We start from the raw sequence: 12,594 nt of genomic DNA on the forward strand, positions 1-12,594 counted from the left end.
CCCGGCAAAGAGTCAGAGGAAACGCTTGGCTGTCGGCAAACCATTTACTGGGGCATCACTGCGAAAACCGGTGCCGAGAGCGTGTGGCACAGCACATCCTGGGGCATCCCTGGCTCCGCTCTTCTCTCCCGGCGTGGAGCCGGGTGTTGCTGGTCGGGGTGGCTGAAGGTGAGGAAGAGGAGGGTCTCTGGGCAGCTCTTCTCTGCCGGGGGGTTTGCCAGGGTTGCCGCGGTGGCTCAGCAGGGATGTGGGTGTTCCTGGCTCTGTGCCGGGAGGAGTGTGCCAGGCACAGTGGGGGAGTCCCCGTCTGTCCCCTGGGGCCCATCCTTGGGGACAGGGATGGCGCTTGGCCGCTTGGGGTCGCGCCGCGTCACCGGAGCGTCCTGCGGGGAGAAGGATGGGGGGGGTGAGCGGCACCGTTACAGAGGCTCCCAGATAAACAACCAACCACCAACAATAAAAAATTATTAACACCATTAACTATCTCTCGGTGAATCACAGGTGTGGATGTCTGTGAGAGGAGAGCAGATCGACTTTCTGGGGTTTATGGGCAACCCAGGGACCTGGAGCACCCCGGGATTCTGGGTACTCATGGTATGGGGGCACCAGGGACCCCGAGCATCCAGGGCCCCGAAGCACCGGGGGGATGCAAAGGCCCCAAGCACCCGGTGTCCCCGAGCACCCACGCCCAGGAGCCCCCCCACGGCTGTACCTCGGCGTGGGACGAGGTGTTCGCTCAGCCAGGCAGGTTCTGCTCCACGCCGCTCCCGGCGACCACGCTGCCGTCGGGGCGGCCACGCTGTTCCCGGCTGCCGGGGGCCCCCGGCACCGTGGAGTTACCGGCCGCGCGCGTTGCCCTGGGCTGGCGCTGATGCTGGGAGCGCCCGGTGCCGTGGCGGGTGGGGACGGGGGCTGGGCAGACGTCCCGCGGGCTCGTGCCGCTGCCGTACCCGTGAGACCCTGCGCGTGATCCAAGAGATGAGCAGGGAAACCCCTGAGCTTCTCCCCTGAGCCCTGGCCAGGCTCGGGGGCAATCTCCTGTGAGAGCCAAACCAGATATTCCCGCTCCAAACAAAGGCGCCGGCTCTCCTGCCGGGCTGATTTTGGGGCTAGAAGGCCGGGCCCGCTCCCAGCGCCTCTGGAGGCCTCAGCTCCGGGCGGAGGCACCGCGTAGGATTTCCCCCTGCCCGGGCCAGGCTCTGCAAACCCTCGCTGGAACCGGGGCTGCCCGCGGGGCTGGGGGCTGGCAGCGGGGGCAAGGGCTGAGGGATCTGCCTTAACCCCTGTGCTCTCTCTCGGGCAGGGATGCTCTGAGGCGTTGCCCTGTGCTCTCCTGGTTGCACTGCTCTCCCTTGTCTCACTCCGTGGGCTCTGTATTATTCCCCACACTCTGGAGTTATTTGCAGCAGAAGACGCCGGCTCTTTCCACTCTGCTGTCGGAGGTTAATCGATATCCCTAATCAGCCAAACAGGGGGACCCGGGGGGGCAGAATGTGTGGGGCCCCCCCAACGCCCTCCCCCATAATCTCTTCCCCTCCTCCTCTTCCTCCTCCTCCAGCCGAAGAGCGTGAGGAAGGCAGCGAGAGCGAAGGGGGAGAGGGCAGCGAGGAGGAGGAGGAGGGGGCCGAAGGCTCCGGGAGCAGCAGCGAGCGGGGTGGGGGGGCTCGGCCCTCAGCGAGGAAGAGGATGAGGCCGAAGATGAGGAGGAAGGTGGCTGGGGGGACCTCCGGGGGGGGCAGTGACACCGCCCGGGCCGCTCGTGACCAGGGGGAGATTTTGGGCAGCAACAGCGACGAGGAGGAGGGGGAGGAAGAGGAGGAAGAGTCCGGGGGGGGGCAGCGAGGGGGGGACCCCGCACAGCCCCCGCCTGACCCCAGCGAGGCCTCGGAGGACGACGAGAGCCCCAGCGACGCCTCCGACTCCTCCAGCGACAGAGCGGCGTGTCCCCCCTCCCCGTTTTGGGGAAAAACCAGGCACTTTGGGGGGTGTTTCTGGTTTTCTCTTTAATAACGTAGTCAGGGTTAGTAGCCACAGCCGGAACTAAAGTTATTCCTAACAACTTGTGTCTAAAATAACGTTTTCTATCGCAAAGGGCCGCGGCGCTGCGGGTACAAAGGGGGGGCGGGGGGCTGTACCGACGGGGGAGGGGTCCTGGGGCATCCCCACCCTGGGGGAGGGGAGGGAAGGGGGGGCATCGCCGTGTCCCTCAGTTTGGGCTGTAAATAATAATGATATTATTAATGCGTATTAATATACGTTAATATCATTTGGGGTACTGATACAGTAATGAAGAGAAAAGGAATAAAAACTGAAAAACCCATCAAAACCGCAAAGATTTGGGATTGTTAAAAATGGTGAAAACCGACAAAAATGGGGGAGAGGGGGTAAAGGGGGGGCAGGGGGTGTCTGTGTTAATCCCCACCGCCCCTCCCCGCCGCTTATTTTGGGGGTGGGGGGGGTGGAGGAACCGAGCGAGACTGGTCATGGAGGGGGTGACACCCCCCCGTGGAGTGGGGGAGGGGTCATGGGGGGAGGGGTCATGGGGGACCCCCCTATTTGGGGAGGGGGGGCGGCGCCATCAGATGGTGAGGTCTTGTCTGAGCCATCTGCGGGGGGATGGGGGGTGTCAGAGGGTACTTGGGGGGGGCCACATCCCCTTACACCCCTCCCCTCCCCCAAATCCCTTCCTGCCCCCCCCAGCGCCCCCCCCCCCGTGCTCCCCATCCTCCCCCGTGTCCCCAAATTCACCCTGTCCCCATGTATGTCCCCCCCATACTCCCTCCTGCCATGGCTCTGTCTCCCCCCGTGCCCCCACCCTGTCCCTGGACCCCCCCCACGTCCCCGGACCCCTCTCACGTCCCTTTGCCCCCCCGAACCCCCCTCACCGCCCAGCACTTGCTCCACCATGCTGAACAGCGACTCAGGCGTGGGGCTGATCTCCAGGTCCGTGCCGGGGAGGGGACGCTCTGAGGGGGGGCGGAACAGAAACTGGGGTAAGGGGGGGCCCCAAGATTTGTACCCGACCCCCCCAACCCTCCTAGGGAGGGGACCAGGCACTCTGAACCCCCCAAACCTCCCACACCACGACCAGAACATCTTCCCCCGCCCTAGTGGGATGGGGGGTGCGGAGGGGAGGGGGGGAGCACAGGTTCCTCCCCCCACTCAGGGGGTACACCAAGGTTTTGTCTTCCCCCCCGCCAAGGTTTGGGGGGGCCCGTGTCCCCCCCCAAGACGTACCCTGGGGGAGGGCGAGCAGGGCCTGGGGCGAGCTGTTGATCGGCACCGAGTGGGAAGGTGCGGAGCAGCCACTGGACCTTTCCCCCGCAGCAGCGGAGCCTCTTCTTCTGTGTCTCTGTGAACGCCTGGGGGGGGAAGGGGGCACATGGGGGGGGTCACACAGCCCTATAGCCCCCCCCCCCAAGCCCTACAGGCCCCCCAAAGTCCCCACAGCCCTTCCCATACCTCGTGGCTCAGGCACTGCTCCAGGAGCTGGAGGTAACTGGTGATGTACTTCTTGTATGGCCGTGACTCCAGGAGCTGGGCGCAGACTGGGGGGGGTCGGGGGTCAGGGAGGGACCCAGACACCCTGATTCCCCCCTCCCCAGAGCCATGGGACCCCCCAAAAAAAGGAATTGTGGTGTGGGGGGTGTATCTCACCTTTGCCCATGACACGGGTGAACTGCCCCGGGATGTCCCCGTCAGGGACAGGGGCTGTGGGGTCTTTGGCGTTGGTGGCCCCCGGGGGGGCCCTGTCGGAGGTGTCGTCTGGGTGGGGAGCGGCTGGGGGGGGGCGAAAGGCTTTAATGGGGGTCACTATGATCTGTCGGAGCTCCTGAAGCACCGGCCACAGGCTGCCCCCCCATAGGATGCGCTGTGGACAGTGGGGGGAAGTGTCAAGGAGAGGGGGGGAACGTGGGGACTGAGGGGGAGATCAAGGACACACACCCCAACCCCCCCACCCCCAGTCTTGGGGACACAGGGAGGGGTGACCAGGGACATCTTGTGCCACTGCTGGGGACACGGGGAGGGGTGTCAGGGATGTGGGGGACACCCTGTCCCATCTCTGGGGACATGACGGACATGGGAGACACTCTATGCCACCCTCGGGGACACCCGTTGCCACCTGTGGGGCTTTGGGACACTGGGGACACCCTGTGCCACCTCTGGGGACATGAGGGAGAGCAGGGACACCCTGTGCCATCCCTTGGGCTGCAGAAGGGGACATGGGCCACCCTGGGGTCACCTCTGAGGACCTGAGGGCCTCCACGAGGCCACCCCAAGGGACATGAGGGCCATCCTGGGGCCACCCCAAGGGACCCGAGGGCCACCCTGTCACCGTCCTACTTTCTCCAGCGCCTTGAAGATGCTCGGCCGCTCCCGCAGCTTCTGGATGCTGAGGAGGATCCTCTGCCGCGCGCCCCTGGGGACATTCTGCGGGGACAAGGAGGGGACAAGCAGGGTCAGTGACCGGAGAGGGGGGGACCGTGTCTCCCCTTTCATTGGGGGACATGGAGGGGGGGGGACACACCCTGTGTCACCTGCGACTCGAGGTGATGCTCCGTCAGCGACATCATCTCCTCATATGTCATTTGGGAGAAAAGCGCCGTGTATTCCTGCAGCCCCAGGCTCTCCAGCCAGGAGGGGACATCTTGGGGGGGACAGGAGTGTGACATGGGGTGACAGGTCCCTATGAGCCCCCCCACCCCCAAACGACCCCCCAAACCCCACCTTTCATGCCGCTGCCCTCCTCCTTGCAGGTGTTGCGGCCGCCGGCCAGCTTCTTGGTCTGTTCACTGCCTGAAGAAGCCATGCTGCTTTGGGAGGACGGGGGGGTGTGGTCCCCAAAAGGTGGTGGGGGGGGCACCCATTCGGGTCCCCCTCCCTGGGCACTGCCGGGCACCAGCGAGAGGGAGGGCTCCAGCGGGCTGGGGTGCAGCTGGGAGGGCAGAGCTGGGGGGAGAGGAGGGGGGGGTCAGGTGGTGGGCAAGGGTCCCCTCTGCAGGACACCCCCCTGACAAGTCCTCCTGGCAACCTGGGTCCCCTTAATGTCTCCCCAAGTTCTGCCTGTCCCCTCCATTTCCCCCACAACCCGTCCTGCCCATCCTCAACCCCCATCCCCCCCAGGCCCCTCCCTGTCCCCCCTCCCACCCCTCCTCACCCTCAATGTCCCTTCTCAGCCCTTAATGTGCCCCCCCCCAGACCCCTTCCCGCCCCCTCTGTCCTCTCAATTCCCCCCCAGACCCCTTCCCGCCCCCTCTGTCCTCTCAATTCCCCCCCAGACCCCTTCCCGCCCCCTCTGTCCTCTCAATTTCCTCCCAGAGCCCTTCCCGCCCCCCCGCCGGCCCCACTCACCTGCTCCCCCCGGCCCGCTGCTGCTGGTGGGGGGGCACAAGGGCGGGTGCCTGTTCTCCTCAGGAGCCGCCGCGGACCGGGACGGCCCCGACTCGGTGGCTGCATCTTCGGGCCCCTCGAGAGGAGGTGGTGGCCCTCGAGCAGCATCGGGGCACGAAGGCTCCATCGGGGGGTCGCCGCTGGCACCGGGCAAACGCTCCTTACTGGCGCAGCCGGAGAGCCAAGGCTCTGCGGCCGTCCCGGGGGGTGGCAGGGTATGTCTGAGAGCCTCGCAGAGGGGCTGGCTCTCCTACAGGCAGAGCTTGTTCTTGATCCCGGACGCCAAGATAAAAGTGACTGTTTCATGTCGCTGGCCTTGACGTTGGTGCTGCCAGGGCGCAGGAGGGGGCGGGGGGCCAGAGAGAGCTACTCCTGCCTCGGCCGGCTCCTGCGGCCACGGGCTGATGCCACCTGCAGCAAAAGAAAGGGGACAGGGAGGAGACTGAGGCTGCGTCCCTGTGCAATCGTGTGGGGAGGTGGGGGGAACGCGGGGCTAAACCCCGATGGATTGATCGACTGATTCTCAACCCCCCCAGTCCCTCTCTGACCGGCAGCTCTCCAGCCACTCCTCCCCCAGGCTGTAGCCCTGCTGGGGCTGTTGTGGCCCAAGGGCAGCCCCCGGCATTTGCCCTCGGTGAAACTCCCCCAGCTGGGCTCAGCCCATGGCTCCAGCCTGGCCAGGTCTCTCTGCAGAGCCTCCCCACCCTCGAGAGACCAACACCCCCACCCGGCTGGGTGTCACCTGCAAACTGACCGCGGGGGCACTCGAGCCCCTCGTCCAGCTCATCAGTGAAGGTGTTAAACAGGAGCGGCCCCAACACCCAGCCCTGGGGGACGCCACTGGTGGTAAACTGGAGTTAACTCCCTTCCCCACAGCTCTTTGGGCCCGGCCAGCCAGCCAGGCTTTTACTCAGTTTTTTTATCTCCTGTTCTGCTGGGTTCCTTCGAAACATGATTTTTTTGTGGCAACCTGCCAACTCTGTGCTCACCCTCCCTTCTCTCCTGCACCCACTGTACCAAGTCCATCTTGCTTCCCGTCCTCCCTCCTTTTCCCACAGAAGCCCGCCGTGCCCCTTGGCACCACGAAACTGGGTCAGTATTGACAGAATGTTGATTGGACTCCAGCCCCACCCGCTCACCCCGACCTACCACCACAAATAGCCCCCCAAGCCTGCACCCAACTTGGAGGGACGACCACCCGACACCAAAGCGGAGGGACAGACCCACGGGTTCGTGCTCTCGCCCCCCCAGAGGGGGCTACGCCCAGTGCATCCGCGGGAACTGTGTGTGTGGGACTGCAATCGTTCCGGGTTGGGTTTTCTCGGTTGCTGTAGTGCTCTAGAGCCAACCTGCAGCTTGTGCGTTTATCGTAGGCAGCCTCAGGGAACCTGTCAACGCTGCATGAAAACAAACCGTGCTATCCGTGAATCTGACTGTTTCTCCTGAGTGCCCGCTGGGGCTGGCTCGGATCAGGGTCCCAGTCCCGACTGGTATATTAATACCAATTTCATGTCACACCTATTAAGGGACAAGTCCAGCCGCCCCTCGCCCCTCTGATCTCTGAGGACCGGCCAGAACGCAAGGGGATTTCTCTCTTACCAAGTGAGCTCTTACCCTAAAGGCAACACCGGTAAACGGGGGGACCCCCGGACCTACCCGGAGGGGGTGTTGGGGCTGTTGGGGTCCCAGGCGCCGCTCTGGGCGGGCGTGCGGCTGCCGTCGGGCAGCGGCGTCTGCGAGCCGTAGTGCGGCGTGCGGCTGCCTGCCAGGGCCCCGGCGGCTCCGTCAGCCCCCCCGAGCCCCCTCTGGCTGGGGGGAACCCAAGAGTCCACCCCCCAAGTACCTGTTACCTGGGGCACCAGGGACCCCCCAGCACCCATGATCTGGGGCACCAGGGACCCCAAGTCCTTCTGACTCTCACCCAAAATTCGGGTTCGCTTTTATCCTTCGTGCTGGTGCCGTCACCACCCCGCGCTTCGACCGGCACTGCCACAACGCTGCCGCCGCCGATTTTAGACGCCGCCAGTGACGGTTTTGTTGCCGTACGGCTACCGGCGGCGTTCCTGCGACCCGGTCGATGGGTGGCTACGGTGACGGGGACCGGTTTGGTTTCCGAACTGGTGGCTTTCGCCTTGACGGTCCCTCCCGGCTCAGAGCTTTCCTCAGGGGGAGGTTTGGCGAGTTTTTTTAGGACGCCAGCGTACTGGAGCACGGAGCAGTCGTCATCGCTCTCGGTGGCTTTGTCCCCATCGGTCCCCAAGGCATCGCCCAGTCTGCTGAAGACCCCCGCGGGCTGGGAGACAAGGTGAGAGGAGCCCGTCAGCACCTGCACCCCCATTTACCCTCCCCTGCCCCTCTGCCCCCCGAATTCTGCCCCTGGGATGGAGACCAGATGGATACCAGCCCTCCTGGGATGTAACGATGCAAAATGCTGCCTGCGGCAATTAATGACTAGGCTATAAAGCAGGTCTCTGCATCACCCATAACATCATATTCCCTCGGATTTGTCTCGAGGGGCTGAGTCTGCAACTTGTTTTACACCCCCAAGACTTCCGTGCTGAGCTTTTTGCCTCCAGAGGAGAGAAAAAACCTCCTGTATCGCCCCCACATTAAAGGGGTCAAAATAGCAGTGCAGATGAGGATCACCCAGGGATTGGGGATCCACTTGCCTTTGGTGGCTCCCTCCTGCTCTTCCCAGGGGTTCCCCACCATTGCCCCGTTATTTCAAGGCTCCTTCAGCCCTTCCGCGGCGAGCGGGAGGCTGCAAATCCCGATATAATCCTGGGGGAGAGGACCCTGATGCCGGGATCCCGGTGGGGTTTGGCCCAGCTGCCGAGAGCGACGGCTACACGGAGCCGCAGCTGAAAACCCACGTCCTCTCACCTTCCCTCCTGTGGCCGTGTCCGCTTTCGCCTCGGCTCCCAGCCGGTCGAAGACAGATGTCCTCTGCAGACCTGCAGTTTTCAGGAGAACGTGGGGTTTTGGAGGTTTCCCTGGAAAATGAAGCTGTGCCGGGTCAGCGCCGAGGGCTCGCGGCTTTTCAGCCCCGTCCTACCATTGGGGCACCGGCAAAATAAAATTCACTTGTCAAAAGCGTGCAGATGGCCACCCGTCCCCTCCTTCCTAAGGCTTAAACGGGCGCGAGTGGAGCCTTTACAGCTTGTGGTCAGTTAATATCTCCTTGGCATAACACAACTGCTGCCCAGTCGCTCTCTGGATGCGAAAATCCTCACGGGATTCGTAACGACAGGCTAATTTGGGGCTCAGCTGGGCTTCTGGAAGGGAAAATGAACATCAACCCCCCCAAAGGCTGGTACCTTTAGCCGCTTGCTGTTGCGGGATTTTCTTCGTCCTCGGCGTGGTGCCCCGGGCACGTTGATGATGTATTTCCCTTCCATTTCCGCCGTCACCCGCCGGCGTTTTACCGGGACCGTTGGACGTTCTCCTGCCGTGTCGCATAATCCTGGGGGGACGAAGGAAAAGCGAATCGAGAGCTCTCGTCGCAAGGAGCCTCAGGGATGTGGGAGGGTTTTACGAGCGCTTGGGCACCATCCTGGGCTGGAGTGAGCTCTGAGCCTGGCACCAACAGAGCTCCCCCAGCACCGGGCTCTGTAAACACCCTCCCCCCGCCTCTAGCTGCCCCCAGCCGCAAAATCACAGAATCCTTTGGGTGGAAGGGACCTTAAAGACCACCCACCCCCTACCGTGGGCAGGGACGGCTCCCACTCGACCAGGCTGCTCCCTCTGCTGTCCAGCCTGGGCGGGGGCACCCACAGCTGCTCCGGGCAGCCCGTTCTGTGTCCCACCAACCTCCCCGGCAAGAGTTTCTGATGGAAAACTCCCCTCTTCCACTTTCACACCGCTCTCCCTCGGCCTGTCTCTGCACCCTCTGATAAAAAGCCCCCCCGCCCTGTCCTGCAGCCCCCTGCAAACATGCAAAGGCTGCTTTAAGCTCTGGCCCGAGCCGCCTCCTCTCCAGGCTGAACCACCCCGGCTCTCTCAGCCTGTGCTGGTACGGGAGGTGCTCCAGCCCCCCCAGTCCCCCTCACAGCCTCCCCTGGCCCCGCTCGCCTGGGATCCCTTCTCTCTGGAGCATCAACCTGCCCCGCTCAGCTTGAGGTCACCCCCAAACTGGCTGCGGGTGCACTTGATCCCACTCTCCGTGTCCCCACTGACAGGGCTCAAACAAATGAATTTCTGACAGTTATTAAGACTAAACTGGGATGTGATATATGAAAGCTTGGCTTGTGCTTTGCTTCGTTTGGTTCTCAAGTCAAGTTTCTCCTCAGCTGCTTCCCGAGGTCCCTTTAGGTAAGGTTTAGGTTTAGGTCTGTTGAGGTAAGGTTGAGACGCTCGTTAGGCTCCCTACGGAAATCCCTGAGAGCAGACTCAAGGCCTTCAGTGGACACCTGCGCAACTCCTAGAATGGGCAAACTAAGATAAGGGGGCTCGAACAAAGAGACACAGAGACCCTGTTCTAGGGAGGGTGATTCTGCTGATTTAGGAAGGACACACCTGGACTTGACTTCAAACACCGTGAAGAAGACTACTTACTTCTTCCCTCGACTACCAAAGACCCCCACCCTGTTTTCCCTACACATGTTCGGACTATGTGAATGAATTCTGGGCACTCATTATCATAAAACATCCCTTCCAGGAAAGCTAATGAATATGCATGATCTGTGTGCATATAAACCGATGCCCCTTACTAATTTCTGGGAGGCCTCATGGTGGACAATCCCCGGGGCGATCCCAGTGCCACTAACCAGGAATACCTGCTTAACAGTACAAAGATTTGCTGTTCCAGTCTATTTCTTTGTTTGGGCAGCAAAGCTGTTAAATCCTACCGGTCCCAGTAGGGACCACTGAGGGACTCTGCCCCCAGACACCTTGCTGGAGCGCAGCCAGGCAGCCGAGGCCTCGCCCGCTGAGGGGACCACCCCTCAAATCCCTGTCTCTCCATTTCAGAGACAAGGGTGCTGCGTGCTTGGCTCACAAACCCACCGCCGGACCCAAAGGGGCTGTTAAAATTTGACTGGGGGGCCCCTGAGCAGGAAACACAAAGCAAAAAGCAGCTTGTGCCGTTTCTCCCGCCGGGATCCGTCGCCCCTCCCTACCTGCCTTCGCGGCGGCCGGTGCGTTGGAGACGGGGACGGAGATCGAGGAGGCGTGGGGCCGCTGCGGGAGCGGGGCGGCGGGAGGCGAGTCTCTGCTCAGGCTGGCGGCGATCGTCCGGCTGGCGGCTGCAAGGGGGGCAGCGCAGTGAGGGCGAGCTCTGGGACCGCGGGGGCTTGGGCGAGCGGGACAAGCGTCCATCTCGTCAGCTGAATTCAGGAGGGGTCCTTCCCCCGGGAGCGCGCGGAGGGCAGCCATCCTCTGAGCCCTTCCTTTGGAAGGGAATTACGTTAATCGTGCAAGGGGATTTCACCTCCCAGAAACCTCCCCCCCGCACTCAGCGCTACCGGCGCTGCGGCGCAGCTCGGCTTGAACGTCGGGGGAGCTGGGGCAGAGCCCTTCGGTGGCCGCCTTGCGCATTTCCCGGAGGAAAAAACCACGGGGAAGGGTTCTCCCCCCTCAGGCTGTGGGGAGGCGAACAAGAAGGCTCGAGGCAAAACTCTGCTGCTGAACGAGCCGGCAAGACTTCCCCGTACCTGCCTGCACACGACTTTGGCATGTCTGAGGATGGTGACGATGTCTCCCACCTCTCTGATGCCCACTTCATTCATCATCTCCTTGTTCAGATCCACCAACATGTTCTTTTGGATCCTGCAGCGAGGAAAGACCTGGCTTAACGAGGTCTACCCTCGTTACGAGCTCTGTTAATTAGGCCCAGAGTGAGGGGCACCACGATAGCCACAGCACAGGTTGGGACACCACCACCCTCCTAGAAACAACTCTGATAATGATGGGGAAGCTCAGCGCAGGCGAGCAACTCATGTCACTAATTAAGGAGCGGGATAACGAGTTAAGTCCTTCCTTCCCCCTCGGGAGGGGGATCTTTCGGTGCCGTTTTCCCCACCGTGACGCGGTGTAAAGGTGCCCCCTCGCCTGTTATCCACAAACGCGACGGCCGGCCTGGGGGCACCCCGGCTTCCGGGAAAAACTGCATCCGTTCGGATGTCGCTGAAAAAAAGCCCCAGAAAAGGGAAAACGAGGTGGCCACGGAAGAGGGGGTGGGCGGCCGCCTGGCTTTGGGCGGGCACCGGCCGAGAGGCTCATTCCGGGCCTCCGCAGCTGTCGCCGTGCCGTTAGCGGGATGGGGAGGAAAACGGCTCCCGGGCTGGCGGGGGCGGGGAGGGGACGGTCTCCCGGAGGAAAATACCCAAGCTGGGGGGCTGAGAGCAACTCGGGGCCATTTTGGGCGGCGGAGGGGGAGGAGGGCGGCAGGGCAGAGAGGGAAACGTCCCTTCCCCACCGTGCCGGAGCCCGTGGCGCAGGAGCCAGCGGCCGCGGGGCCGGGCGGCGGGGCCGGGAGCAGCCTGCGGGGAGAGAGCGGCGGGGCGGCCCCTCTGAGGGCCGGCAGGCAGGCCCGGGGCTGCTGCCGCCCCCCTGCCCGCAGCCCTGCCCGCTCCTCCCGCCCCACGGCCTCTCCTCTCCCTCCTGCCCCTCGGCCCACACCCCCTCCCTGCCCCTCACCTCTCCGCTCCCGCCGCCGGGCCCGGCCCCACCGGAATCCCCCCTCGGGGAGCGCCGCAAGGGACGGCCCCGCCAGGACTCACCCGGCGCCGCCAGCTGAGGGCGGGCAGGGGAACGGGCAGGGGCGCCCCCTCGAGCGCCGGAGGACCGGGGGGGCCCCCGCGGGCTGTTGGCAGCCGCCGCCGCGGACGCCGGGGCCCTCGGGACGGGGGGGGACGGGGCGCAGCGGGCACCCCCGGCAGCCGCAGCCTTGCGCGGGGCCCAGACCTGGCCCGAGACATGTCCCTGGCGCTGAACCCGGGCCTAAAGATGGCCCTGGCCCTGAACAAGCCCTGAAGATCCCGCTGCCCCTGCCCCTGGCGCTAAACCCGGCGCTAAACATCAGCCCTGAGCCCCCGATCCGGCCGGGCCGGGGGGGTGACGCCAGAGCGAGCTTAATGCCCCTCCAGACCCAACGGCCCCAGCGCTAACGCCCTCCCCCAGAGAGGGCAGGGTGTGGGGGGAGCGGAACCTTGGGGCTGAGCACCCGCTTTCTGGGGGGGCCCTGAGGCGCGAGGGTGGGGTCCC

At 63.8% G+C, this 12,594-nt stretch overlaps 2 protein-coding genes across 9 annotated transcripts; both read right to left on the reverse strand.

Annotated features, from left to right (window-relative positions):
* Positions 1 to 1,983: 1,983 nt before the first annotated feature.
* LOC141974092 (protein Smaug homolog 2-like) lies at positions 1,984 to 5,524 on the reverse strand. Of its 2 annotated transcripts, none has more exons than XM_074933352.1 (9): positions 5,353 to 5,524; positions 4,729 to 4,950; positions 4,539 to 4,648; positions 4,345 to 4,431; positions 3,658 to 3,871; positions 3,463 to 3,548; positions 3,238 to 3,362; positions 2,886 to 2,966; positions 1,984 to 2,606 (listed from the first exon to the last, which is right to left on the reverse strand). In XM_074933352.1, the coding sequence occupies exons 1-8, from the start codon at positions 5,516 to 5,518 to the stop codon at positions 2,921 to 2,923; spliced, it is 1,056 nt and encodes a 351-aa protein (XP_074789453.1). In that variant the 5' UTR covers positions 5,519 to 5,524; the 3' UTR covers positions 1,984 to 2,606; positions 2,886 to 2,920. The 2 variants fall into 2 exon arrangements, with proteins under 2 accessions (XP_074789453.1, XP_074789454.1); XM_074933353.1 differs by having other exon boundaries at positions 3,658 to 3,780; positions 4,529 to 4,648.
* Positions 5,525 to 5,701: 177 nt separating this feature from the next.
* On the reverse strand, positions 5,702 to 12,090 carry LOC141974089 (uncharacterized protein C19orf47-like). 7 transcript variants are annotated; one of them, XM_074933347.1, is made up of 7 exons: positions 12,028 to 12,064; positions 11,043 to 11,157; positions 10,509 to 10,774; positions 8,709 to 8,854; positions 8,275 to 8,442; positions 7,313 to 7,684; positions 5,702 to 5,802 (listed from the first exon to the last, which is right to left on the reverse strand). In XM_074933347.1, the coding sequence occupies exons 2-7, from the start codon at positions 11,111 to 11,113 to the stop codon at positions 5,758 to 5,760; spliced, it is 1,068 nt and encodes a 355-aa protein (XP_074789448.1). In that variant the 5' UTR covers positions 11,114 to 11,157; positions 12,028 to 12,064; the 3' UTR covers positions 5,702 to 5,757. The 7 variants fall into 7 exon arrangements, with proteins under 7 accessions (XP_074789448.1, XP_074789450.1, XP_074789445.1 ...); XM_074933349.1 differs by lacking the exon at positions 5,702 to 5,802 and adding an exon at positions 6,408 to 7,153 and having other exon boundaries at positions 10,513 to 10,634; positions 12,028 to 12,090; XM_074933344.1 differs by lacking the exon at positions 5,702 to 5,802 and adding an exon at positions 6,408 to 7,153 and having other exon boundaries at positions 12,028 to 12,070.
* Positions 12,091 to 12,594: the final 504 nt, after the last annotated feature.

The sequence above is a fragment of the Athene noctua genome, unplaced genomic scaffold, assembly GCF_965140245.1.
Source record: "Athene noctua unplaced genomic scaffold, bAthNoc1.hap1.1 HAP1_HAP1_scaffold_31, whole genome shotgun sequence".
Taxonomy (NCBI): Eukaryota; Metazoa; Chordata; class Aves; order Strigiformes; family Strigidae; genus Athene; species Athene noctua.

Bases quoted from the DNA above. Each gene is read 5' to 3' on its own strand.
- LOC141974092 (XM_074933352.1), bottom strand. From the start codon at position 5,518: ATGGAGCCTTCGTGCCCCGATGCTGCTCGAGGGCCACCACCTCCTCTC. The intron at 4,951-5,352 runs GTGAGTGGGGCC...CTCTCCCCCCAG, and splicing joins CAGCGGGCCGGGGGGAGCAG to CTCTGCCCTCCCAGCTGCAC. The intron at 4,649-4,728 runs GTGGGGTTTGGG...GTCCCCCCCAAG, and splicing joins GGAGGGCAGCGGCATGAAAG to ATGTCCCCTCCTGGCTGGAG.
- LOC141974089 (XM_074933344.1), bottom strand. From the start codon at position 11,113: ATGAAGTGGGCATCAGAGAGGTGGGAGACATCGTCACCATCCTCAGAC. The intron at 8,855-10,508 runs GTAGGGAGGGGC...TCGTCCCCCCAG, and splicing joins ACCGGCCGCCGCGAAGGCAG to GATTATGCGACACGGCAGGA. The intron at 7,685-8,274 runs GTGAGAGGACGT...CTTGTCTCCCAG, and splicing joins ACACGGCCACAGGAGGGAAG to CCCGCGGGGGTCTTCAGCAG.